This window comes from Acinonyx jubatus, chromosome B2, assembly GCF_027475565.1.
Source record: "Acinonyx jubatus isolate Ajub_Pintada_27869175 chromosome B2, VMU_Ajub_asm_v1.0, whole genome shotgun sequence".
Taxonomy (NCBI): Eukaryota; Metazoa; Chordata; class Mammalia; order Carnivora; family Felidae; genus Acinonyx; species Acinonyx jubatus.
This window is the reverse complement of record NC_069385.1, coordinates 76,169,425-76,193,328: the sequence shown is the minus strand read 5'-3', so window position 1 is coordinate 76,193,328 and position 23,904 is coordinate 76,169,425. Positions and strand designations below refer to the sequence as shown.

General features: G+C 37.6%; 1 protein-coding gene across 13 annotated transcripts in view; it reads left to right on the top strand.

The window, feature by feature from the left end:
* The window catches only part of DOP1A (DOP1 leucine zipper like protein A), a 109,928-nt gene extending 86,190 nt beyond the window's left edge, over positions 1-23,738 (top strand). For 8 of the 13 annotated variants that reach the window (XM_053222514.1, XM_053222515.1, XM_053222520.1 and 5 more), the window contains 16 exons: positions 2,553-2,687; positions 4,303-4,358; positions 5,490-5,594; positions 9,716-9,782; positions 9,952-10,096; positions 10,273-10,352; positions 11,672-11,781; positions 12,037-12,186; positions 12,327-12,388; positions 13,973-14,125; positions 15,230-15,366; positions 16,257-16,312; positions 17,172-17,336; positions 20,000-20,129; positions 21,092-21,151; positions 23,143-23,738. In XM_053222514.1, coding sequence (XP_053078489.1) covers positions 2,553-2,687; positions 4,303-4,358; positions 5,490-5,594; positions 9,716-9,782; positions 9,952-10,096; positions 10,273-10,352; positions 11,672-11,781; positions 12,037-12,186; positions 12,327-12,388; positions 13,973-14,125; positions 15,230-15,366; positions 16,257-16,312; positions 17,172-17,336; positions 20,000-20,129; positions 21,092-21,151; positions 23,143-23,448 — 1,917 coding nt within the window. In that variant the 3' untranslated portion in view covers positions 23,449-23,738. Of the gene's footprint in view, positions 1-2,552; positions 2,688-4,302; positions 4,359-5,489; positions 5,595-9,715; positions 9,783-9,951; positions 10,097-10,272; positions 10,353-11,671; positions 11,782-12,036; positions 12,187-12,326; positions 12,389-13,972; positions 14,126-15,229; positions 15,367-16,256; positions 16,313-17,171; positions 17,337-19,999; positions 20,130-21,091; positions 21,152-22,564; positions 22,847-23,142 lie in introns of those variants that run through there. The other 5 variants (XM_053222517.1, XM_053222518.1, XM_053222516.1 and 2 more) reach the window with 3 other exon arrangements.
* Positions 23,739-23,904: the final 166 nt, after the last annotated feature.

Here is a 23,904-nt window from a genome sequence, read left to right as displayed (position 1 = left end):
TGATGGCAGGGGGGGGGGGTGGGTGATGGGTATTGAGGAGGGCACATTTTGGGATGACCACTGGGTGTTGTATGGAAACCAATTTGACAATAAATTTTATATTAAAAAATAAAAATGAATAACAAAGCAAAAAACAAAAACACTAGGCTGTAGTCACCACACAGGGAAGCCTCCCTACCCATCAGTCTTGCACATAAATGCTTGAGTTCCCATCACTTTTTAATTCCTTTTTCAAAGGCAATAATAGTGTAGTTGTTAACAGCACAGACTTTGAAACCAGATCCGTGCGGTTCAAATCCTTACTTTAATCCCTAACTATATGACCCTGGAGAAGAAGTATACTACTTCATGAGGTTGTGAGAATTGGAAGAATATATTTATGTGGCACTTAGAGCAATGCCTGGCACTTAATAAGCACTCTGTAAATATTAGCTTTATTACTATTGCTCACATTTAAATATGAATAAAGAGCCAAGGATTACTGGTCACATGAAGAAAGTCTCTAATATGATAGACAATGAGAAAAACAACTAGATAAAGTCAAAAGAAACAATGCAAGTTACAGAATAACATTCAAGTGATAACAAAAATGCCTTTCTAAGAGGGGAAGCTATGTGACATCCATGAAATAAGATTATCAGAAAGAGATTTGCAAAAATTAAAATTGTTCATGAATATAAAACTTTTTTTTTAATTTTTTTAATGTTGGGGCGCCTGGGTGGCTCAGTTGGTTGAGCGTCCGACTTCGACTCAGGTCAAGATCTCATAGCTCGTGAGTTTGAGCCCCGCGTCGGGCTCTTGTGCTGACAGCTCGGAGCCTGGAGCCTGCTTCGGATTCTGTCTCCCTCTCTCTCCACCCCTAACCTACTCGCATTCTGTCTCTGTCTCTCTCTTTTGAGAAAGAGACAGAGTGTGAGCTCTGTCAGCACAGAGCCCGATGTGAGGCTCAAAACCCACGAGCTGTGAGATCATGACCTGAGCCAAAGTCAGACGCTTAACTGACTGAGCCACCCAGGTGCCCCATCATGAATATAAAACAAAGCAGATAAATACTAGAAATAAAATATAAATTTAGAGATAGGGAAGTAGGGTAGAGGAGATCAGAAAATTAGGAGAACAATACTGGAGGCTCAATATCTTTTTGCAGAAACAAAGAACAAAAAAATGACGGGGAAAAATTTAACGAAATAGTACAAGAAAATTTTCCAGAAATGAAGGAAATGAGTTTGCACAGACATTGTGAAAAAGATTTACTCAAAGATCAGCATGTAATGTCAGAACATTGGAGATAAAAGATCTGAAAATCTTCTTCGGAGAAAATACTGTTCCTATTCAGTGGAAAAATGATAAAACTTGTTAAGAGCAGCATTGGAAATTATGGGAAAATCAGTTTCAACTTATAACGCTAAACCCAAACTGTCATTCAAAGCGTTTTGAACCATGCAAAATCTTTTTTTTTTTAAAAAGTCATTACCATCAGTTCCCCCTCTCTCAGCACCTGGAAGATCCTCTCCATTAGAGGAGGAATAAACCAAGAAATAGGGGGATCCAAGCAATAGGGGTTCTGACACAGAAGGCTGACGGTCACAGAAAAGTTATCAAGATGTTACTATGCAAACCTACAGAGTACCAACCCAGAAAGAGAGCAGAAAGACCTCAAATAGATGTCTCAAGGAAAAAAAAAAAAAAAAAGGCTACCTGGGTGGCTTGGTCAGTTAAGTGTCCGACTCTTGATTTCAGCTTAGCTCGTGATCTCACAGTTACTGAGGTCAAGCCCTACATGAGGGTCTGTGCTGACAGCATGGACCTTGCTTGGGATTCTTTCTCTCCCTTTCTCTCTGCCTCTCCCTGGTTTGTGCGGATGCATGCTTTCTATCTCTCCCTCTTGAAATAAACTTTAAAAAAAAAAAAAAGGAAAAGGAAGAGGTAGAAGATTAATAATTATCTAATGTATTTTAATATGTAATGAGAGATTTACAGTTGTTAGAGCATTTGAGGATGAATTTGTGATCAAGATGGAGAAAACCAAACAAAAATAGAGCAGTTTATTAGCTCTAGGAAAAGCAAAAAGTGAAAGAAATGTAAGGGCAGTATAATACATAGTACAACCATAAATAGTCATATGAATATTGGATATTTATTTAAATAAAATTACAACATAACTATGTTGGGAGGATAGGGAGAAAAATGTAAGGGAGCTAAGTTTTTGTCTTCTGAGGTAGGAAGTCAGTAGGAAATCGGGAAAAAAAAAAAGACACAAAATAGTTAAAAATAGCCATGTGTATTACTCAAAAAGAAAAGAGCTAAGAGTTGAGCATGGTTGATCTAGGGTGTGAGATATGGGATAGGACATAGCTTACTGTCCTGTTTGATTTTTTGAAATGATGTATACATTGTATTGATAAAAAGTACATATATTTTACCTAATCAAGAGACCTGTAAAGTCCTTTATATTAAAAAGAGGCCATGAAATATTCTCTTAATTCTGTGATTTCTCTTAAAAGGCCTGTGTGCCCACGTACGTGCATAACCGCAGTGATCTGTTTATCCAGGTCATCCCTGCAGCCAGTGAAGAGCAGCTTTTACTAGTAGAACTGGTTCGCTCCATCAGTGTCATGAGAGCGGAAACCGTTATGCAGACCGTGAAAGAAGTTTTAAAGCAGCCCCCAGCCATAGCCAAGGACAAGGTAAGAAGAGCTTTTCTGAGCTGTTTAAAATTCTATTTCAGAAATGCTGGAGATAAGATATTTTTTGTTCAGTGACATCCTTTTAATGCTTACAGATTGCACAGAGGAATGCATGTTGCCCTCACACTCCTGTAATAAAAACATGTATCGACTTCTGCAGTGACTGCTATTGTGATCATTCCTGTAGCCCGTGAAGAGCCTTTAATGGCTTAGATCTCTTATATGAACCATCTAAGGCAGTTACAGAGTTTATGACCAAAATCTTAGGGGGGAGGGGGGGAGGTTCTGGTCATTTAAAGGGAGAACATATAAACCAGTGCTCAAGGTCTGCTTACCTCAACTGTTGCTTTTTTTTTTTTTTTTTTAGCTTCTTTATTCCTTTCTCTTTGGACAAATGTCTAGCATTTTGCTGTAACGTTAGCTCTACTCCATGTCATTTATTGACCGCGTACAAAACTGTGCTTTGCAGGGGCTACAGAAAATGAGTAACATAGTCTGTGCTCACAGTTTATGGTCTCTAATTAGGCAGATACAAAGTCTGCAAATTAGTAAAATTATGGACTTCTCTACTTCTGCTCTTTGTTCTAGCAATATTGAGAGGTCATATTTGCTGAGAAAATATTTACCACCTGCAAATGTTGGACTTTAAGCCAAGCCAAATAAACCTAATCATATCCTTCACAGAATTATCACACATATCTGCTTTATTAAACATAAATGTTAATTTTTTTTTGTTTTATCTTTTTTGTTGAATTGCCCATGGGAAGAGGATACTTCTGTGTGTAGAATAGCCGGTATCCATATTAACTTTTAATAATTTGCTTACTGTTGTAACATCACCTCTGGAGCATTCGCCATAGGATTTTAAATTTGCACGTCCAAGCTCAGGTCAGCATCGTATTTTGAGCATCTGCTTGTGTCAGACATTGGACTAAGCATGAAGGACCCTGGAAGCAAATAATAGCAGCTTCCACCACCCTCCAGCGGCTGCCTCTTGCTCTCGATCTGGGTTCTGAATCCGTTAGGCACTTGATTTTTGTGTGATAAAGGGGAAACTTCAAGGGGATAGTTGGTACTACAAAGGAACAAACTGATAAATGTCCGTGGACATCAGTATCATTTTCTTGCCTATTACTAATTTCTGTTACTCTAGGCACTGTCCTTTAACTTCATGTTAGGCGTTAGTCTCAGATTTGAACTAACTACACTAATTTAACAGAAACTTGTAGTAAAATAGATTTAAATTCAAATTTCATGAAAATCTTCAACCTAATTCTGATAGCACCAACCAAGTATAAGGTGATTAAAATAAAACATATTGATGTTGTCGAGTAAGTGGATCATTTGAAAGTAATGGCTGGAGTATCAACTTTTGATGTGTACAGGGGGTGGCGATTGAGACTCTTTATTTCTTCTGTGCATTTTCAACTTTTTAAATAGCTCTTAGGTTAAGTTTGTTTCTACTAAATGAAAGACTTGAGTGGCATTTTTAATGGCAAACTAGTGTTTTTGTTTTCTTTCAATGTTTTGACAGTAAAGTACAGAGTAGCTGCAATAATGAAAAAGCAAAGGCAGCATTTTTCTTCACTGTAAAATTGATTTCTTTTGTTTATAGAAACACCTTTCTTTGGAAGTCTGCATGCTTCAGTTTTTCTATGCTTATATTCAAAGGTAAGATAACTGATGTAGATCTCTCCTTACTACGTTAACAATGTATAAAAGTTTGGAATATAGGAGAAAGGCAGCTGAGTTCATTTAAGAAATTGCTAATTTTTCCTTTTGTGGATATATTTATATAAGTCAGTGGGTATGTTAATGACCCACAGCCATGTAGGTCCTGCAAACCTAAAGACCTGAGTGTATTGAAGACATAGTATTGAAACAATGAATTGTAAGAAAATCATTTAAATATAAAGGAGAAATTACAACTCTTGAAGCCATGCTTGTCGCCACTGAATCCATTATTATTTTGATATAGGTGAATATGTGGTAATCTAATCTGATTCTTTTTTTTTTTTTTAATATTAGGAATGATGAAAAGAAAATATATTCCCGTTCTAGTATTCCAGTTTTGTGTTTAGCTGACCCCTAAACAGAAGTCAGTTGATTTCAATTTTGATAAACTTATGGGACAACCTGAATCTTAATGTCCTCCTGTAGAGGGCAAATGCATTTTAATTACCAAACTGGCATCAGTTTATGATCTATGACTAACATTTATAAAGTCAGGTTATCTAGTATATTTAAATTGATTGTGATTTAGAGCAAAGAGTACCTATAGTTTGAACATATAGGTGTTAGGGTTAAGGTCAGACTGAAACAAAGATAATCTGAATATCTTTAGAGGTGAGAGACTGATGTTCAGGATAGATTGGTAACTCTCCCTTAGATGAACTAAAGACTCCTAGGTGAAGGAAAAAGAACTAAAATAAGAGATAAGTGGAGAGAATAGGACCAAGAGCAGGTGACTATGATGTCAGTAATCCAACTGAGACTTAATCCAGTTGTATTTTACTTTTGAGAGTCCGTGTGATTAAAAACTGGGATTTCTACAGCACAATTAAAATTTCTATACTAATTAAGTTACACCGGATATTTTAAATATGTTGGTTTTCTTTTTATATAACAATAGTAGAAAATAAAGAGCTTTTAAGAATTTTGTCCTATCATAGTCTATAAAAATTTAGCGAATGTTTCAGAGAAACTAGTAGGAAAATGTGGTAAAGGTTGTGGGAAAATATAAAGAAAATAAAAGTTAACTGTGGCTCTCTCTATATATACAAAACTATATTTATCTTGCAGAATTCCAGTGCCCAATTTAGTGGATAGCTGGGCATCATTGTTGATACTTCTGAAAGACTCCATACAACTGAGTCTTCCAGCCCCAGGGCAGTTTCTTATACTTGGGTAAGCAATTTCAGTTAAAAATATTATTTTGAAAAAAATAATGTTCATTGTCCTAATTGCTGAATAGCAGATGTTTTGAGTGAGCACATGTTCTCTCTGTCTTCTCGGAATTTTCAAGATATAGAACTAGATGTGTGATTTGAGGCCTGTAAAAAAAGGGTGTAGGGAGAAAACTGTGTGTTTAAGTGTATACAAAATGTAAATGCACTAACAAACCTTACTATAGTAGTTTCTTCAAGGATGAGTAGGATGCCTGATGGGGAATTTCATACAGGAGTCATTTGCCTTCAGGACCCTGAACATGAACAGTCTTGGAAAGTCATTTTCTCTGTTTTGGAGTTTCCTTATCTGTGTTGCTAATTTGTAGGATTATTTGATAAATTCCAGTCACCCTTACTTAACTGCAAGCACCATGATGTCATGGACAGTGTCGGTTTTTTCGCTTACCATTGTTCATAATATGTCTCCAGTAAATACTGGTCAGTGAATGGAGTTGGCAGGAGCAGCAAGCCTTTGTGGAGACAGGAATGGGAGGGGCATGTTGGGGCATGGTGCATTGTCTGGTTTGGTTCTTAGAGTAGAGCACTGGCAACAGAATGGTGGGGAGACGGAAAAGGAGATGGGAGCTGGATAGGGAAGGATTCACATTTTAGCTTAAGAAATTTGGTCTTGGAGGGGGCCACCTGGGTGGCTCAAGTTGGTCAACCATCTGACTTCAGATCAGGTCATGATCTCATGGTTCGTGGGTCAAGCTCTGTGTTGGGCTCTGTGTTGACACAGCCCAGAGCCTGGAGTCTGCTTTGGATTCTGTGTCTCCTCCTCTCTCTGCCCCTCCCTTGCTCGCACTCTCTCTGTCTCTCTCAAATAAACATTAAAAAAAAAGAGAAATTTGGTCTTGGGCAGGGGTGAGAGTGATGGCAGGTCTTGAGGGACGTGAGTGGCAGGTTAGTAGTGGAATGGATTAGAGGGTAAGGAGGCTAGGCCAGGAATGCTGTTTCAAGTAGGAGGTAGGGACTACGAACTACTAAGGATGGAATTGCAGGACCAAGACAAAGAATAAAGGAAAAGGGACTAGCAAAGGAGATAGAAAGGGAAATAGAAGAAAATTAGAAGAAAACCAGCTATATTCCGTGTTCTAGAAGCAAACGTAAGTTAAGAGGGCACAAGGAACTCTTCCAAAGAGATGAAGGATGATGGGGGAATAAGAGCCTGTATTGATGATTTGGAGAGGACTGGTGATTTAAGAGAGAGGAGTTTGGTGAGGTAGTGAGCACAGATGTTAACAGCCAAGGGTTAGAGTGAGAAAGTATGAAGTATTCTTTGAAGATGTTTGATCATGAAAAGAAAATGATAGTATAAAATAGCAGGAGGAAATGTGATTTGGAAGTCATCATTAGTAGTAAAGATCTGGGGCGCCTGTCTGGCTCAGTCGGTGGAGTGTGCGACTCTTGATCTTGGGGTTGTGAGTTGGAGCCCCACATTGGGTGTAGAGATTACTTAAAAAATAAAATCTTTTTAAAAAAAGATAGTAAAGAAGATCTGAGGATGTTGAATAGCTAAAAGCAAAGACTTTGTAGTCTGCCAGCGTTCAGATCCAGCTTCTTTACTTCTTAAGCCGCGTGGCCTTGGGCAGGTTATTTAACCTCTCCATCTGTGAGATGATATTATCATCCCCATCAGGGATGATAATAATGCCAACTCACAAAGTTGTTATGATAATTAAATTAGTTAATATTGTTACATTCTTAGAACAGTGCCTGGCCAATCATAGGTGTTATGTAAGTGGAGAGTGATAGAAAATTCTAGAGAGAAGAGGGCTCACTGATAGCATCACATTACAGAGACAGCTGGGAAGAGGTGGAGAAAAGGAAATGAACAGGTATTAGAGTGAGAAAGAAGGATACATTTTCCTCTAAGATGTTGCTACTCAAAGGTTGATCTTCAACCAGCAGCATTGGAATCACCAGGGAGCTTATTAAAAATGTAGAATCTAAGGTTCCACCCAGAACACCCCAATTAGAATCTGCTTTTTTAGCAAGATTCCCAAGTGATTTGAGTGAGTACACACTGAAGTTTGAAAAGGACTGCTTAAGATATAAGGAGAAGAAGGAAAAAACAGAGTAAGCTTTTCCCCAGTTTTTTTACATTGCATCAGGCAGTCCAATGATATCATTAATAGCCAGCGACAGTCAACATGTTCTCGTACTGAATGGACATAAATTCAACCAAGTGCAAAGAATTTTGAGCTTTTAGCCATCTTCTGTAGTTCTGAAGGGGATTTTATATGTGTAAATGTGTGAATCTGTATACACAGACTTCGCTTTTGCCCTCCGTGTCCTTATGGAAACTAGCAATTCTGTTTTGGCATCTAGTGGTATAGAAGAGTTTCAAGTGAAGAAGAGAGAAAGTGAGAATTCTTCAGTGAGATGGCCTCAAGTTTTCTGGTAAATGTGGGAATGTAGTCTTCTGCCAGGAGGTGGAGGAACCGTGGTGGAGAGCCGGTCAGCCTATGGTAGTTGAGTAACATGGAGGGCCCAGCCCAGCCAAAGTGAGTCACAGACCCTGCTCAAGAATTTCAGGGATTATGATGATCCCCAGACCCTCATACTATCTATTTTGAAAGTTATCTAAAAAAGCCGAAGGAGTTTTAGACAATGGAGATGTAATGAAAAGAGCAGTGGGCTCAATGTTTGCCCTTCCTGGATCAAAGGTTAATATAACTAGTGTGTATGAGTTTTAGTGATGAGAGAGAAATGTAAATACTAGAAATCAAACTACATACTCATGAAGATTTCTGATTCTTCTTATTTCTAGTTCCAGCCCTCATCTCTGTGATCTTGGGTACCTCAGTAAACCTCTCCAAGGCTGTTTTCCCATCTGTCAAGCAAAGATAGTGGTGCCTGGCCTACCTACCTGAGTTGTCTTAAGGCTCAAAGAGGAAATATATGTATAGTTCTTTGAGTTATCCGCAAATAACCCTGCTGCCTAATTTCATCAAAAATTAAAGCTATTTATTGTGACTTGTAGCTTCCCTACAGGATTTTACTCTTTCTTCACCTGCCTTTTGTTCCTTTCTCATTTCTCAGAAAATAAAGATCCTACCTCCTTCTCCAGGGTGTATACTCTGATTATTTAAGCAAAAAGTTGGACACTGTCAGTTAGACTAGACACTTAATTCCCTTTTTAAATTTGATTGTGTGTTTGTTTGTTTAATACCAACCATTCCACTGATCCTCTAAAAATTCCTAATTACAAAATAGAAATTGATATGAAGATTGCTTTTTAGTATCATTTCACATTTAGTTTGGAAATGATCATGCATATAATTTATCTTAATCAAGTCAGAGTAAATATTGAGTGGAAGTTTAGCAAATAAAAAAGTTGATTTTTTTTTCATTTATAAAGTATTTTTAATCTATTATATATAGACACACAGGATAAGAAACCATTTCTGTATTACAATTTAAGATTGGTGGGGTTTGAGTTTTGGGGTTTTTTTTTGTTTAATATATAAAATGTAAACAGGAAAATATGCAAATAATTAGTATACAACTCCACAAGTTATTACAGAGTGAACATATCAATTATATAATCACAAGACTAAATTAAGAAATAAAACGCCATATGTCTCTTCAGGTCCCCTCCCAATTACTGTCCTTTCCCTCTCCCCAAAGATAACCATTATTTGGACTTCTAATACCACAGATAAATTTTGCCCTTTTTTAAAAACTGTATGTAAATATTTTATTCTGTGTCTGCTTCTTTCACACAACATATGTGTATAAGATTCCTCCATGTAATTTCATGTAGCTGTAATTTATTGAGTTCCATTGCTGTTCCGTATTTCATTGTAAGAATATGCTACGATTTCTTCTCTTGGACTTTTGGGTTCTTTCCACTTCGGTGCTTTTACAAATAATGTTGTTATGAACATCTTTGTACATGTGTTTTCCTGCATATGTTTATTCCTTTTAAAGTCATAGGATATTCATATATACATTCATTAAACACATAAAATAGAAGTTGAGGCTACAGAGCCACTAGGTCACTGTGAGAAATCAGATTGCATCATTTCCTTTACACTGATGTTTCCTGTTCGTTTTTCTCTTCTGCCCTTTTAGGGTTCTGAATGAGTTCATTATGAAAAACCCTACTTTGGAAAATAAGAAAGACCAAAGAGACCTTCAGGTAAGGCATTCTGAATTGAGAGCTGTTGCCAAAACTCTGTATCTCTCACTGCCTTTAACTCTAAAAGGATAAGGTCAGGTAAGATCCATCAACGAAGTTGCACGAGCACACGTATTTGGGTATGTGTATACGCACGTATACGTAGAGTGGTTTTCCCTTGTTTCTTTAGGATGTGACTCATAAAATAGTGGATGCAATTGGTGCCATTGCTGGTTCCTCTTTAGAACAGACAACATGGCTGCGACGAAATCTTGAAGTTAAGCCTTCTCCCAAAATAATGGTGGATGGGACCAATTTGGAATCTGATGTTGAAGGTATTGATCTCAAAGATTGAGGTTTATGTTTATAGGCACCTGTTTACTAAGAAATCATTGCAACTAGCACTGTAAGCACTAGAAAATCATCCTTTTCCTCATGTTAGCAGGTAGCTTTCTTCAGTGGGAAAAGACCTAACTGTATCTTTACTTTACCTGTCTTTTCTCTTATTTAGATATGTTATCACCTGCAATGGAAACCTCAAACATAACTCCTTCTGTATATAGTGTCCATGCACTGACATTACTTTCTGAGGTAAATATCAAGTTTTTTCACATGACCTTTCAAGTAAACAATGTCAAAGTTCAAGATTAGCAAGTAATCCTTACAGAGGAGTTTTTAATTTGAAAAACCATTTTGCACTTCTGGAGATCACTATAATAAATAAAGTTGTGACTTTGTATTTGGACCAGTTTGTTAAATATCAGTGATAACTTTAGATATTGTTTCCTTCCCCAGGCACTATTTTTTTAAGCATGATTTTTAAAAAGAAAAGTGCTTTTGTAGGACAGTATAATCAGAAGGTGGTATAATGATGCTTGCCATGATGAAATATTTTACCAAAGATTTTTAGATTCATCCTCTGACATGCTCTTTTTTTATACCCTGCTATATAGCCTTGTAGGTCATTTTTATTTCTCTTTTCAGATGTGGATACCATGCCTCCCAAAGATTAGAACAATATGACTAAGGCTAAATAGCTGTTAATTGATAGAGCTGGGACTTAAACAGTTCAGTTTATTTCTAAGCTCTCTTTTAACTGAATCAGAGAAAGAGAATAGAGTGTCTAGTCTTTGATTCACTCTTTAGTCACTGTCACATTAGAAGGTTCTTGATCTCTCTTAGAACCTTCTATTAGAAGGTTCTGTACTTCCCTCTCACAGTTGAAAATAGCAAAATTTGCTCGTACTTATATCCTATATTTGTAATGGACAGAAAAATTTTTAAAAGTTGCAGAAGCCATTCATTTAAAATGGATTAGTGAGGGGCGCCTGGGTGGCGCAGTCGGTTAAGCGTCCGACTTCAGCCAGGTCACGATCTCACGGTCCGTGAGTTCGAGCCCCGCATCAGGCTCTGGGCTGATGGCTCAGAGCCTGGAGCCTGTTTCCGATTCTGTGTCTCCCTCTCTCTCTGCCCCTCCCCCGTTCATGCTCTGTCTCTCTCTGTCCCAAAAATAAATAAACGTTGAAAAAAAAATTTAAAAAAAAAAATAAATAAAATAAAATGGATTAGTGAGGGGGTGCCTGGGTGGCTCAGTTGGTTAAGAAGGTCTGACTTTCGCCTTAGGTCATGATTTCACGATGAGTGATTTTGAGCCCTGCATCAGGCTCTCTGCTGTCGAGGCTGCTTCATATGCTCTGTCACCTCTCTCTCTCTGCACATCCACCACTCATGCTTTCTCTCTCTCTCTCAAAACTAAATAAACATTAAAGTTTTTTAAATGACTTAGATCTGATTTCAGATTTTTCAAATTTTAAGGTATTCTAGGTATTCTTACAGACTGAAACCCATGTCTGAATGCTGTCACTTTCAGCTGTTAGATTATACTCCATTTCACTTCTTATGTTTTTTAGGTTTTGGCTCATCTTTTGGATATGGTTTTCTATAGTGATGAGAAGGAACGGGTTATTCCTTTACTTGTAAATATTATGCATTATGTTGTACCCTACCTCCGAAATCACAGGTACTGTTACTAAAGTAGCTTTTGTAATTCAAAGCCTGTTAGAAACAAATTGCGTTCCTTTAATGCCATTTTTGGAATTACCACAAAATGGCATTATTTTTGCCTTGAATTGTAATGATTAAAAAAAACACATTATTTCTGTTATGGTGCCTTCTGTTTCATATTGTTTTAGGGGAATGTGAGTACTTATGAATAACATGGTGGTTCAAGTTCTAACACATAGGTTAAAGTGGTTCTGGTCCTCCTTCCTCCTAGTGCACATAATGCTCCTAGTTATCGAGCCTGCGTCCAGCTGCTTAGTAGTCTTAGTGGGTATCAGTACACACGGAGAGCTTGGAAAAAAGAAGCCTTTGACCTCTTTATGGATCCCAGTTTCTTTCAGATGGACGCCTCTTGTGTTAATCAGTAAGTCGTCTTGCTTTTATTTAGTGTGATGATGCATCTTGCTGAAATCAACCACTGTCCTGCAAAGCAGAACACTGTTTTTTTTCCCCGGTAACAACAGGAAAATCCTAATTACATATCATAATCCTTGTTTCTTTCAGTTGGAGAGCAATAATGGACAATCTGATGACACATGATAAAACAACATTTAGAGACTTGATGAGTGAGTATTATGGGATGAAACCTAAGTAATGTATGTCTTTATCAGGACCCATTCTTACTGTTTGCCTTGTCCTTCTCTAGAAACTTCAGAATTAGCTCTTTGTCAAGTTGTATGTATATCTTATAGGGATGGAATGTTAAAGTTTAAAGAGGACAGCATGGTGATAAATAATAAGTAGAGCTATTTGGCCATGTCTAATTTGTCTCTAAATTTTTTGCACAGCACACAGCATGGAACCTGGCACATAGTAAGCACTCAATAAGTAATTATTAAATGAATGAAAGGCTGGCAATTGGATTCAACCTATCAGACATGTCACTCTAAATCCGGGGGCTCTGTTTATCTCTTCTGAAGGAAGAAAGGGAAGGACCAAGAAGATTAGAATCACTCTCCACTCTGTTTCTACTGTCTTGATTGATTTTATATATTAGGATTCCTGTAGTATTTCATCTGAAAAAAGTGTTTTCTTGTTTTTTTTTTAAATTATATTTTAATCTCTACACCCAACGTGGAGCTTGCACTCACAACCCTGAGATCAAGAGTCGTATGTTCTTCCAACTGAGCCAGCCAGATGCCCCAGTTTTGTTTTGTTTTTTAAGTTTAAAGTTCCTAAACTAATGACCTTAAATAGCAGTAAAGCTGGATGAGTCTGTATGATTTTGTGTAAGCACAAGCTGTTGTTTCCCTGTCTGTAAAAGGGGCAGCATATTGTCTCTCCTCTGATCATCACAGGGTTGTTTTAAGGTAATGAATTTTAACAAATTCATCTGTTCAACAAATATTTATTAAAAGACAAACATGGGGCAGGCCATTATGCTAACCTTAACCAAATAAATAAGATTATTTCAGGGACTAGGAGTGCCTGGGTGGCTCAGTCGGTTAAGCATCCAACTCTTGATTTTGGCTCTGGTCATGATCTCACAGTTCATGAATTTGAGCCCCACCTTGGAGTGTGCTTGAGATTCTCTGTCTCCTCCTTTCTCTCTCAAAATAAATAAATGAACTTAAAAAAAAAAGATTACTTCAGGGAATAAGAAGTTGTGAAGAAGGTAGGGTGATGATAGATTTTAAGTAACACCTGAAGAGCTCACAGTTGAAACTAAAGAAGCCAACCTTGGGAAGGTCTAGGGACAAAGTGTTCCACGCATAGGGAACAAAAATTACAAAGATCTTCTGTGGGGAACAGCAAGAACACAGTGTGGCTACAGAAGAGTGAGCTCGAAGTGAGTGACAAGACTTAAGAATGGAGAGCTAGGTGGGCCAGGCCAGAAATTATTTTTAAAGCAATGAGGAATTAGGCAGATGGCATGGAATATTAAGGGTGTTATAAAATGGCATTGCTGGTGTTCTGGATTTTCTAAATCTTCCTCTCTTTCCACATTCACAATTCCTATCCTTTGGTCTTCTGGCTTGTACATGCTGGGTCTGTTTGCCAGCCCTTCTACCCCAGAGAATCCTCTACCATGAATCCTCTACCCTAAGCTCCTCCCACTCTTGGAAGCCATAAGGTGTCTAGCCATTTTTACAAACAAATAATAGAATAATCTTTTTTCAAATGACCGCACGTACATTCTTTTTTTCCAGCTCGTGTAGCTGTGGCTCAGAGCAGTTCACTTAATCTCTTTGCAAACCGTGATGTGGAGCTAGAGCAAAGAGCCATGCTTCTCAAAAGATTAGCATTCGCTATTTTTAGCAGTGAAGTTGACCAGTACCAGAAATATCTTCCAGATATACAAGGTAAATCATGTAAAAGTTTTCTCTGTCCTCCAAACTGTGTTCTTTATTGTTGTTGTTCTTTAGTAAATCCTTTTCCTTAAACTGTTAAGTTAGGGTAAAATATACCAAGTGTAAGTAGATGGAGAACACTGTAGAATTAGAAGTTTGTTCTGACACAAAAATTACCATCATCAGCATGTAAAAAGAAATCAAACAGTGAGTTGTAGGACTTACCTAAATATGGTCTCTATTTTATTGTTTGGTTCTAGTTTCCTAAGAATTCGTGTTTAAGGTTGAGGCATATGACTATTTTGCTGCAGGCAGGTTAGTGGTTTTTTGTTTTGTTTTTTTTTTTACTGTGGATAAGGGGTTCTATAGTTTCAAGGAGGACTAAAATATAGGCAGAGCCAGGAATTGGGGGCTAGAAGTAACATTTGGAGATCTGTAGTTTGGGCGGGGGGGGGGGGGGGGGGAGTTGTATAAGGTTTTTGATAACCTTTACCAAATGGGTTTAGTGGCCCTGTGTGTCCTGAAGGGTACCAGTGCACTCATCATCGCTCCGCCACCAGATAGCTTCCCGGTCCTGGGGCAGAATTGTTCATACTGAGTCATTGTGCTGATGCAGCCACCAGCTTCAACTGCCTGGGGACTGGGCTGGGAATGACAGTTGTCATCTCTTTAGTGAGATCATTTCTCTAGGAAGAGAAGTGACTCCTTTCCTTAGCCTTTATACCTAATGTCAGATATACAACATACACACTATTTGTCTTGTGATTTTTTTTTTTTTTTAAGTTGACCAGATCACTGCTACTCAAAGTGTGGTCCATGGACTAGTACCAGTCTGTTATCCCATCCGTGATAAGTACAGAAATTTAGAGTAAGCATTTTAAACTTTTATAGCAATTTGACAGAACCTGTCACATCTAACAATAAGAAAATGGCATTTGTATTTTATATCTTCTTTAGATTTTTTTCTAGCAATTCATTTTTATTATATTTTATGGGGAATTTTTTTTTCATTAGTCCACCAGAAAGTTTGAGAAGTAGTAGGCTAGCTTATGGAAAAGTTCACATGAAGATGATTTTAATTATTAACCTACTGAAAATACACTGCATTTCTTTCAGAGAGATTGGTTGAGAGTCTCCGTTTGCCCCAGGTGCCAACTCTTCACTCTCAAGTGTTCCTGTTTTTCAGAGTATTACTTTTAAGAATGTCTCCACAACATCTTACCTCACTCTGGCCTACCATGATTACAGAACTTGTGAGTTAATTCTAATCATCAGGTCATAAATCCAAACTGTAAAACAATGGGATTAGCATCAGCATGCTTACTGGATATAAACTAATCTTGGAAGAGAACTGAACTCTAGTTAAGCTTTTTACTGATCGTTTTTACAGTTGAAAAGGGTAAAACAAGTCAGAGTCCATCTCCATACAGCTTAAGCTTCCAAATATGTTAACATTCCCAATATTAGCTCCTTGTGAATCATTACTTAATCTGATCTGGTTTCATTTATTCTCTTGTACACCAAACGGGTAACTCTATCATGGCTTCCAGGCCTGGTTCCAGCCTATAGCAGAACCTCTGGGGTGCTGAGAGCTGGTTTAGTTGGATTCCAGTGGACTGACATAAGGCATGTCCTCACTCTTGAAGTGTAGCACTTACCCTAGTTAAGCTTCTTTGAGAGAGACTTTCACAAAGATTTTGTTATCTCCCAAAGAGTAAAACCTTCCTCAATCCCACTATACCAATCCGTTCTCTCCAGGTCTTACCATCTTCCTCATCTAAATCATTTGGGGACCTGGGGATAAAGGAACATGAGTAAAGGAAGAGAAGTGAATCTGTAACTCTGAAAACCCAAGCATTTATAATCTCACAAAGAAATTGGCTTTAATATATTTTTTTTAATAACTGTAACTCTGTTCCATCCTTGACAAACAAAAAAAGGCATGGCTTCATCCCAGCTCTGTCAAGTTATTAGGAAGGCTGTGTGCTTGATTTGCAGTTTAACTTCCACAAACTCAGTATAATTTAATTTGATTGTATCCTAAAATTTATTTTTGGATTAATGAAAACAGAGTCTAAAGATAGATTGAAAGAAAAATTAAATATTAAGTTTAAACATTTAACATGAATTTCACGGTCTTCAGGTACAGGTATTTTTACTGATGGAGCAGGAACTCACTGCTGATGAAGATATTTCACGGTAATATGTAATATATTTCCATATTTTCTTGTCAGTGTCCATTATCCTAAAATCATCCAGAATGTTACTTTACAACTAGGAGAGTATATAGTTTTATATGAATACTTTATATATTAGTCTGTTACTACATAATCAATTATATTTGGAAATAATATAGCTTCATTTATTCCTTAATCATAGTAGACTAAACTGTCAACACCCAGGGCCTTTGTCCTCTAGACAAATTAGTTTGAAGCAATATGTCTTAGTTACATGAGCCATGTTGGTTTTGGTAGGTCAGATCTTATCCATGAAACATGCAGCAAAACCTTTCATGGCAGGTAAGCTGTAACTAAGGTATCCATGTGTCCCAATCTTCCAGAATGATCTCAATGTACTGTAAGTGTATTCTTTTTAGTAAAGGCAGTTTATTAATATGACTATAATTTTTTATGTAGGAATTTTTGTACCATTTTGTGTAAATTGAAAAGTTTCCTGTAACACCATGTGTCTTGGATATATATTATTCTTCAATGCCAGGTTTATTTAAAAGGTTCCCCTGTCCCAATAACTTTATTTTTATAGAAAGACACCCCCCCCCCCGCAATTTTCACAGACTATCAAGTAGTAGGGAGGTCTCTGGGTTTCACAGCTAGTATTTTTACATTTCTTGAGTGTAACACAAGTTTCTGTGCTATTTTTACATTCTCAAAATTTAAAGAGTAAAAGTGAACTTTTTATTTGAAGACAGCGAAATTAATTTAGTTGTGACCTTGCTCAGCAGTTACTGGTAAACTTAGCAGAAGGAAAATACTAGCTGGCACCTTGGGAATTATTAGGAAATGGGTTCAGCTGCTGACACACTGCCTCCTGCTTACAGGACTTCAGGCCCCTCTGTGGCTGGTCTGGAGACAACCTACACAGGAGGTAATGGCTTTTCTACTTCATATAACAGCCAGCGATGGTTAAACCTCTATCTATCTGCTTGCAAATTTTTGGATTTGGCTCTGGCGTTGCCCTCCGAAAATCTTCCTCAGTTTCAGATGTAAGTATAAAAGCAAGGATATTAAATGGATATTTTTGAAAGTATGTTTGCTTTGGTCACTGACATCTAAGACTAACTTAAATGTTTTTTTTTGTATAAGTGAAATGTTCTTAATTTTTACTAACGTGGTGGGGGGGCTCAACACAGTTATTGGAAGTAAATGGTTGCTGTGAATAAATTAGAGCATTTAGTTTAATAAGTTGAATACCTACCATATGTGAGACAGTGGGATACACGGCTCACTAGCTTCCAGTTCATTGTACAGTTGAACACATGATGGGTGTTCTGTTAGCTGACACGCAGAACTGTTGAGGTCACAGAGCAAAGACCCCCACCTAGCTTTAAGCCGTGAGGACAGATTTATATTGAGGTGGTGAGTGGGGAGGCACATGTGGAGTCTGGGAGGTTAGAATGGACCTGGCTTGTCTGAAATGCTGAGATTGATATTGCCGGAGCAGAATATTATGAGAAGAGGCTGGAAAGGGGCTGAATTATGTAAGGCCTTGTAAACTGTATTAGATAATTTGGACTTTCACCTAGGGACACTGAATCATACTAAGGAATGCAGTGATGTTATCAGGCTTGCATTTTAGAAACTACCTTGGCTGCAGTTTGGACAGAAGACTAGAGATGGGCAAGACTGGAATCAAGGTTTTTATTTCAGATGATAGGGAACTGAGAACAGAGGGGAATAGGGAGAAACTGAATAGAAATAAATTCTCATAAGTGCCTTTGTTCAAAAATGCTGATTTATGGTTTTTCATATTTAAATTTTTAAATAGGCAAACTATGTAAGATTAATCAAACATAGCTAACTTAAGAATTTATCCATATGATCAAATATGTATTTATATATAACGTATTATATTATTCTTCTGGAATGGAGTATTAATAGGATAAAGAGTAAGACATCAGAATCTGTTTTCTATATTGGACATGCTTAAATCCCCCAAAATTGCTGTTTCACAAGTTTACTTTTCATTATATTTAACGGTAAGAACTAGAAATTCTTTTTAGATTAAGTCCAGTTCCTTTTTTCTCTCCATTTGGAAACCATATACACCTACTTCTTGATAAAGAAGAAATTCAGGAAGGAATCCCATGCAGAACTGTAGCAAAGTGGCCAGAATTAATCGGGATGCTTATCATCAAAAAAGTGATAGAAGCTAGTCTCCAGTGCTCTAGGAAGAACCATTAAGTAGTATGTTCATCGTATTGACTTGTTAGCCTCCATGATCAGAACCAAAATTAGTTCATCCTGTTAGGACAGAGTTACTAAAAAAAAGGATGGAAAAGGCTGTAGAACTATAATTTTTAAAAAACTATTTTTAAAAAAATCTATAAAGTAGTAGATGATGACCTGGAGAATTTAATTTTGAAAGATTAGTATCTTTCTAAACATGATATATATTTCAGAAGTTAAAGGTCTTTGATAATTTAACCGCAAAAAAATGTTAAGTCTCTGTGTGACAAAAAAAATACCATGAAGTGGAAAAAGTAGAAAGTTGGGGAAAGATATTTACGGTGTTTATGACAAAAGTCTAACTTGCTTAATATGTACAAATCAGTAACCCAGTGGGAAAATGGGTCAGTGAGAGAATAAAGAGTTCACAGAAAAGGGCCTATAAATTGTGGAAAAGCCATTACTCCTAAGAGAACTTCCAATTATAAATAGTGATCATAATGGTAACGATCTAAAAGTGTATTTCTTTTTAACCTTAACAGAAGCATTCTTACTCCAGTTGGAGGTGTACATTGATATCGTCCAGTTCTCCAGAGTTGTGGTTACCAAAATTCAAAATACCATTCTCTTTAAGCTAATAATCCTGCTATTACAAGTTTTTATCCTACCACTGTACAGTCAGATACACAAAAAGTCAGTATTGTAAGTGTATCCATCGAGGTGCTACTTGTAATAACGAGACGATCTAGGAGGCTGGTTAAGTCAGTACATTCCAACACTGGAGTACTGTGTAGTTATTAAAGAGAGTGGGGTTTTACATGTTATCTAAATCAGCACAATTAAATCTAATTAAATCATCACAAGCAGCAGTTGTGGTTTTTTAAGTTTACTGAAGAGGAGGTTGGCTCTGTGCATGTGTGCTCTATTCGTGAATTCTGGATGCCAACACAAGAAACTGGCTATGTTGATGGACCCTGTGGTGGGAGGGAGACACTACCGTTCTTTGGTATGTCCTTTTATACTGTTCGAAATTTTCCCATAGTCAGATACTAATTTTATTAAAGACAAAAATACAAGGGTCATGAGAAAGAAGTCCTACTTAATGTTTTTTTTTCATTTCTTTGCCCCCTTACTGTGTGGAGGGCATCTGGCCAAGTATACGGTGGGGATTTTGCCAATTAACAAATGAGGACGGAATCATTTAAGTTACTGGCTTTGTGCTCATGAAGAACAATGATGAGACTTTGCATATGCATTTATTCTTTACAACTCTAGGAGATGGTTAATAGTATCTTTATTTGCTGGTGAAGAAAAGGGTCAGGTTGAAAGTCCTGTCCTAGGTGACGGGGCTGCACCTGGCACAGCTGGCACTGGAATCTGTTGAGGCAGTGGGTCACGTTCTTGCCACTACACTTCACGTGGCCTTGTCTCAAATGGCACATCTTGTTTACCAGTGTCGATACCATTCTTCTGTACATAGGTACCGATGGGCCTTTATCCCAGAAGCCTCTGATGATTCGGGTTTGGAAGTCCGAAGGCAGGGCATACATCAACGAGAATTTAAACCTTATGTAGTTCGACTAGCAAAACTTCTTCGGAAAAGGGCAAAGGTACCGCATTCTTCTTTTTAAGTGTAAGAAGACAGAATTGGTAAAATGTATTTATATCATGTATTATGTATTTTGTATCTTTCGGTATGCCTCAGGCTAATTAGAGATCTTCACCCAAGAAAATAATAATGAGTTTGGCATGCTCACCAGTGAGCCTTTATTTCAAATCTTTTGTCTTTTTTGCATTAAAGTTTTTTCAGGGGCAACTGGCTGGTTCAGCCAGTGGAGCATCCGACTCTTGATCTCAGGGTTGTTGAGTTCAAGCCCCATGTTGAATGTAGAGATTACTTACAAAAAAATAAAGCATCACAAAATTAAAAAAAACAGTTTTTGTTACAAAATGTACAGTGTGGGGATGACCCAGGTGTATTGGAGTCTTAATTTGCGGTATGTGCTTTGAGTGCTCAGAAATTTTCCAGTCTTCTGGGGTCCCCTAATCAGGCAGCAGCCCCTAAACTAAACCACACTGCACAGACTATAGAAATGGAATAGAGAAGGAGTTTAGCTTCGAGGTTAATTACTTTTTTTTCTGGCCATAGAGAACTGGAGGATTAAAGAGGAGGTTGCGCTTGAAGGATCTGAGGAACTTGATTTAAAATCAAATCTTTAAGGAAGTAAAAGGGCAGACATGGAAGTTGGGTCCAGAGTTTGGGTACTTTTCCCTTTAATATCATAGGGGTTTGAAAAACTAATCATGACGACAAACCCAGAAGCTGTGTGATGATTATGACCCCAGGCACATGCACTGTCATCCCTGCATCTCATTAGTAATGACAATTTTTGTAAGACTCCTCTCTGTTTCTATGGGATAAACAAGACAGCCTTTTGCCTAAAATGTGTCCCACAGAATAAGATAAGAATTTTGATTAGAAAGCATTTTCCACACTTTAAACAAGGTCTTCATGGCCAAACATACTTTTCATTGGAACAAAGGCTATGAGTTCTCCTCTTTCCTTCCACAGGACAAGGAGGAGGACTTTAAGACAGTGATTTTGGAGGGATTGGAGATGGCCAAGCATCAGGTGAGGGTGGCTTTTTGATGCTTGTGATGTGGCAGCAAAAGTTGCCACATCTGGACCAAATATTGAGACACAAACTCGGGTGTGGATTTCAACAAGTACAAGAGAGGTAAACAGGAAGGAAGTCTGTCTTCAAGTGTAGACTGGTGAAGTTAAAGGAGAAATCGTTTTTATGAGAACATGTCTGGCTTTTATTTTTGAGGAGGTGGTATAGTTGTGATGAAGAGGAGCAGAACACCAAAACAGGTGCGCTCTTTATTGGTCACAAGCTTAGTAAAAGCCCCTCTCTTAAAGGTACCTCTTGGGGCACCTGGGAGGCTCAGGTGGTTAGGCGTCTGACTTCAGCTCATGTCATGACCTCACGGTTCATGGGTTCGAGCCCTGCATCGGGCTCTGTGCAGACACACTCAATGTCTGGAGCCTGCTTCTGATTCTGTGTCATCTTCTCTCTCTGCCCTCCCCTGCTCATGCTCTCTCTCGAAAATAAAACATTTTAAAAATTAAAAAAATGTACATCTTGGCAGGAATATAAACAAAAGGTTACCTTAGTTCTCTCTCAAGGATATTATGCATTTTCCTTCAGGGTAAATTCATCTGTGCTTATCCTTTAATCACTATTGAATTGCAGCTTGATTCAGGGGACTAATAGGTGATGTGGTCAGCCACTTAACAGCAGCCAGTGATGTGAAAGTCAGTCTCCCAGGATGGTCATTAAAACCAGCATTCGAGTTAAATGGAAGGAAGAGGTTTTCTATATCCTATAGTTTAGCTTTGAGGTTAATTACTTTTTTCTTTTTTTCTGGCCATAGAAAACTGGAGGATTTGTTTGCTCCTTTTTAATTTAAATCTATTTTCCATTCTCGGGATTTCATTTTTAAATAAGCAGACAAACCTTGTAATCGCATACGAGAAAATAAGCTGTATTTTGCATCTACTATCTCCTTTAGGAAACTAGTGATATTAAATACTAGGTAAACAATGCAAGTTTCTCAGCAACAGGCAAATTCCTCAGTATGGCAGTTCTGCTTTCTAAGTCCCACCTGCTGATTTTTCCCCCATTTTCTATCCAATTCACGTCTGTTTTCATTCTAAGTGTGTTTTTATAAAATCTGTGATTCCCCCCAAACTCAAAACATCTCCAGTTCTCTCCTAACTTTTCCTAGATAGACTGACATCGACAACTTCATATAATCCAGCTGGCTTCCTAAACTAATCTCTTGGTTAGTTTTAATGAATGATTTTAACTGCATTTATATTTAGTTGACAGTTTTCACCTGCACTCTCATTTGACTTCTTTGCCAGAAGACAGATTATATTTCCCCATCTTTTTAAATGAGGAATTTTCTGTATCCTGCCCAAGGATGTCCCACACTAAATTGCAAAGCCCAGACACTAACCCAGTTATTTTGACTCTAGGTGCAGCTCTCCTCCCCATGTTGTTTACACAACACAAAAACAGATGGCAGTGTCTCTCCTGAGTGCTCTTTTCCTTTCTCTCATACAGAAAATAATTACTCCCTCCAAACCATGCTACCATCTTGTGGTAATAAGTTTAAGCCATTTGGCTGAAAAGGAATTAACTGATTACTAATGGTGAAACATAGAAGACTTTTTTGTCTCTTCCTAACCCTCTTCTGCAGTCACTTTATGATTTAGTCCTTGGTTACTACATTAGTGGGAATCCAGAAATCTGGGAGCTTTTTGAGTATATGCAAAGCACAACATAAATTTTTAGTATTTGACTCAATCTAAAACTGACTCTGCTAAGCTTACCTGTGCAGTCCAGTTGGAAAATATTACTACAGTGTTGGACACCTCTATCTGTACCTAATAATTGGCACTAAAATGCTTCAGTCAGAAGCACGATTTTAATCAAGTCTGGAATGGAGCCTTGATGTCATTATTTGTATTTAACTGTTGCTGATGTTTATACCCTTTTAAATGTTCTCATGTACTGTATCTCTATAATAACAATTCCCTTTGTGTTTCTACAGAAAAATCCAGAGGAAGACAACTCAGGGAGAACGTTGGGTTGGGAGCCGGGGCACTTGCTGCTTACCATCTGCACCGTGCGCAGTATTGAGCAGCTGCTGCCATTCTTCAATGTACTCAGCCAAGTCTTCAACAGCAAAGTCACCAGCCGATGTGTAGGACACTCAGGGAGCCCCATCCTCTACTCAAACACCTTCCCGAATAAGGACATGAAACTGGAAAACCACAAACCCTTTTCCAGCAAAGCCAGGCAAAAAATAGAAGAGATGGTAGAAAAAGATTTTCTGGAAGGGGTCATAAAAACTTGAAGCACCACAAGTGGTTCCATTTAGTTAAATGTAATTATTTAAAACAAACATTGCTCTGAGTTGTATAGGTTTTTTTTCTTTTTTGTATGTAACAAAACACATTTCAGGTTGTATTTAATTTAAATATTTGTAAATAAGAGCAAATGTCTGAATGTGGTCTGAATCAAGTTTAAATATTGTTGGCTCATATTGATTATGGTGCCTAAGAGAGATCTATATATACATATATAGTCCATTGTTTTGTCCTGAGTTGTCTTAAACCTGCAAAATACACACTGCACATTTTTTGCTGTTGGTTTCAGGCTTTGTTTAATTTAGACTCGTTGGGATCTTCTTTCCATTATTAACCACATTTCAGTATCAGAATGGTGGCGCTTCTCTGGCAGAGGCTTGGTGTAAAGTATGACAGTTAGTGTTCTCCCACATACCTGCACTAAGAGGAATAAAGAGTAACTG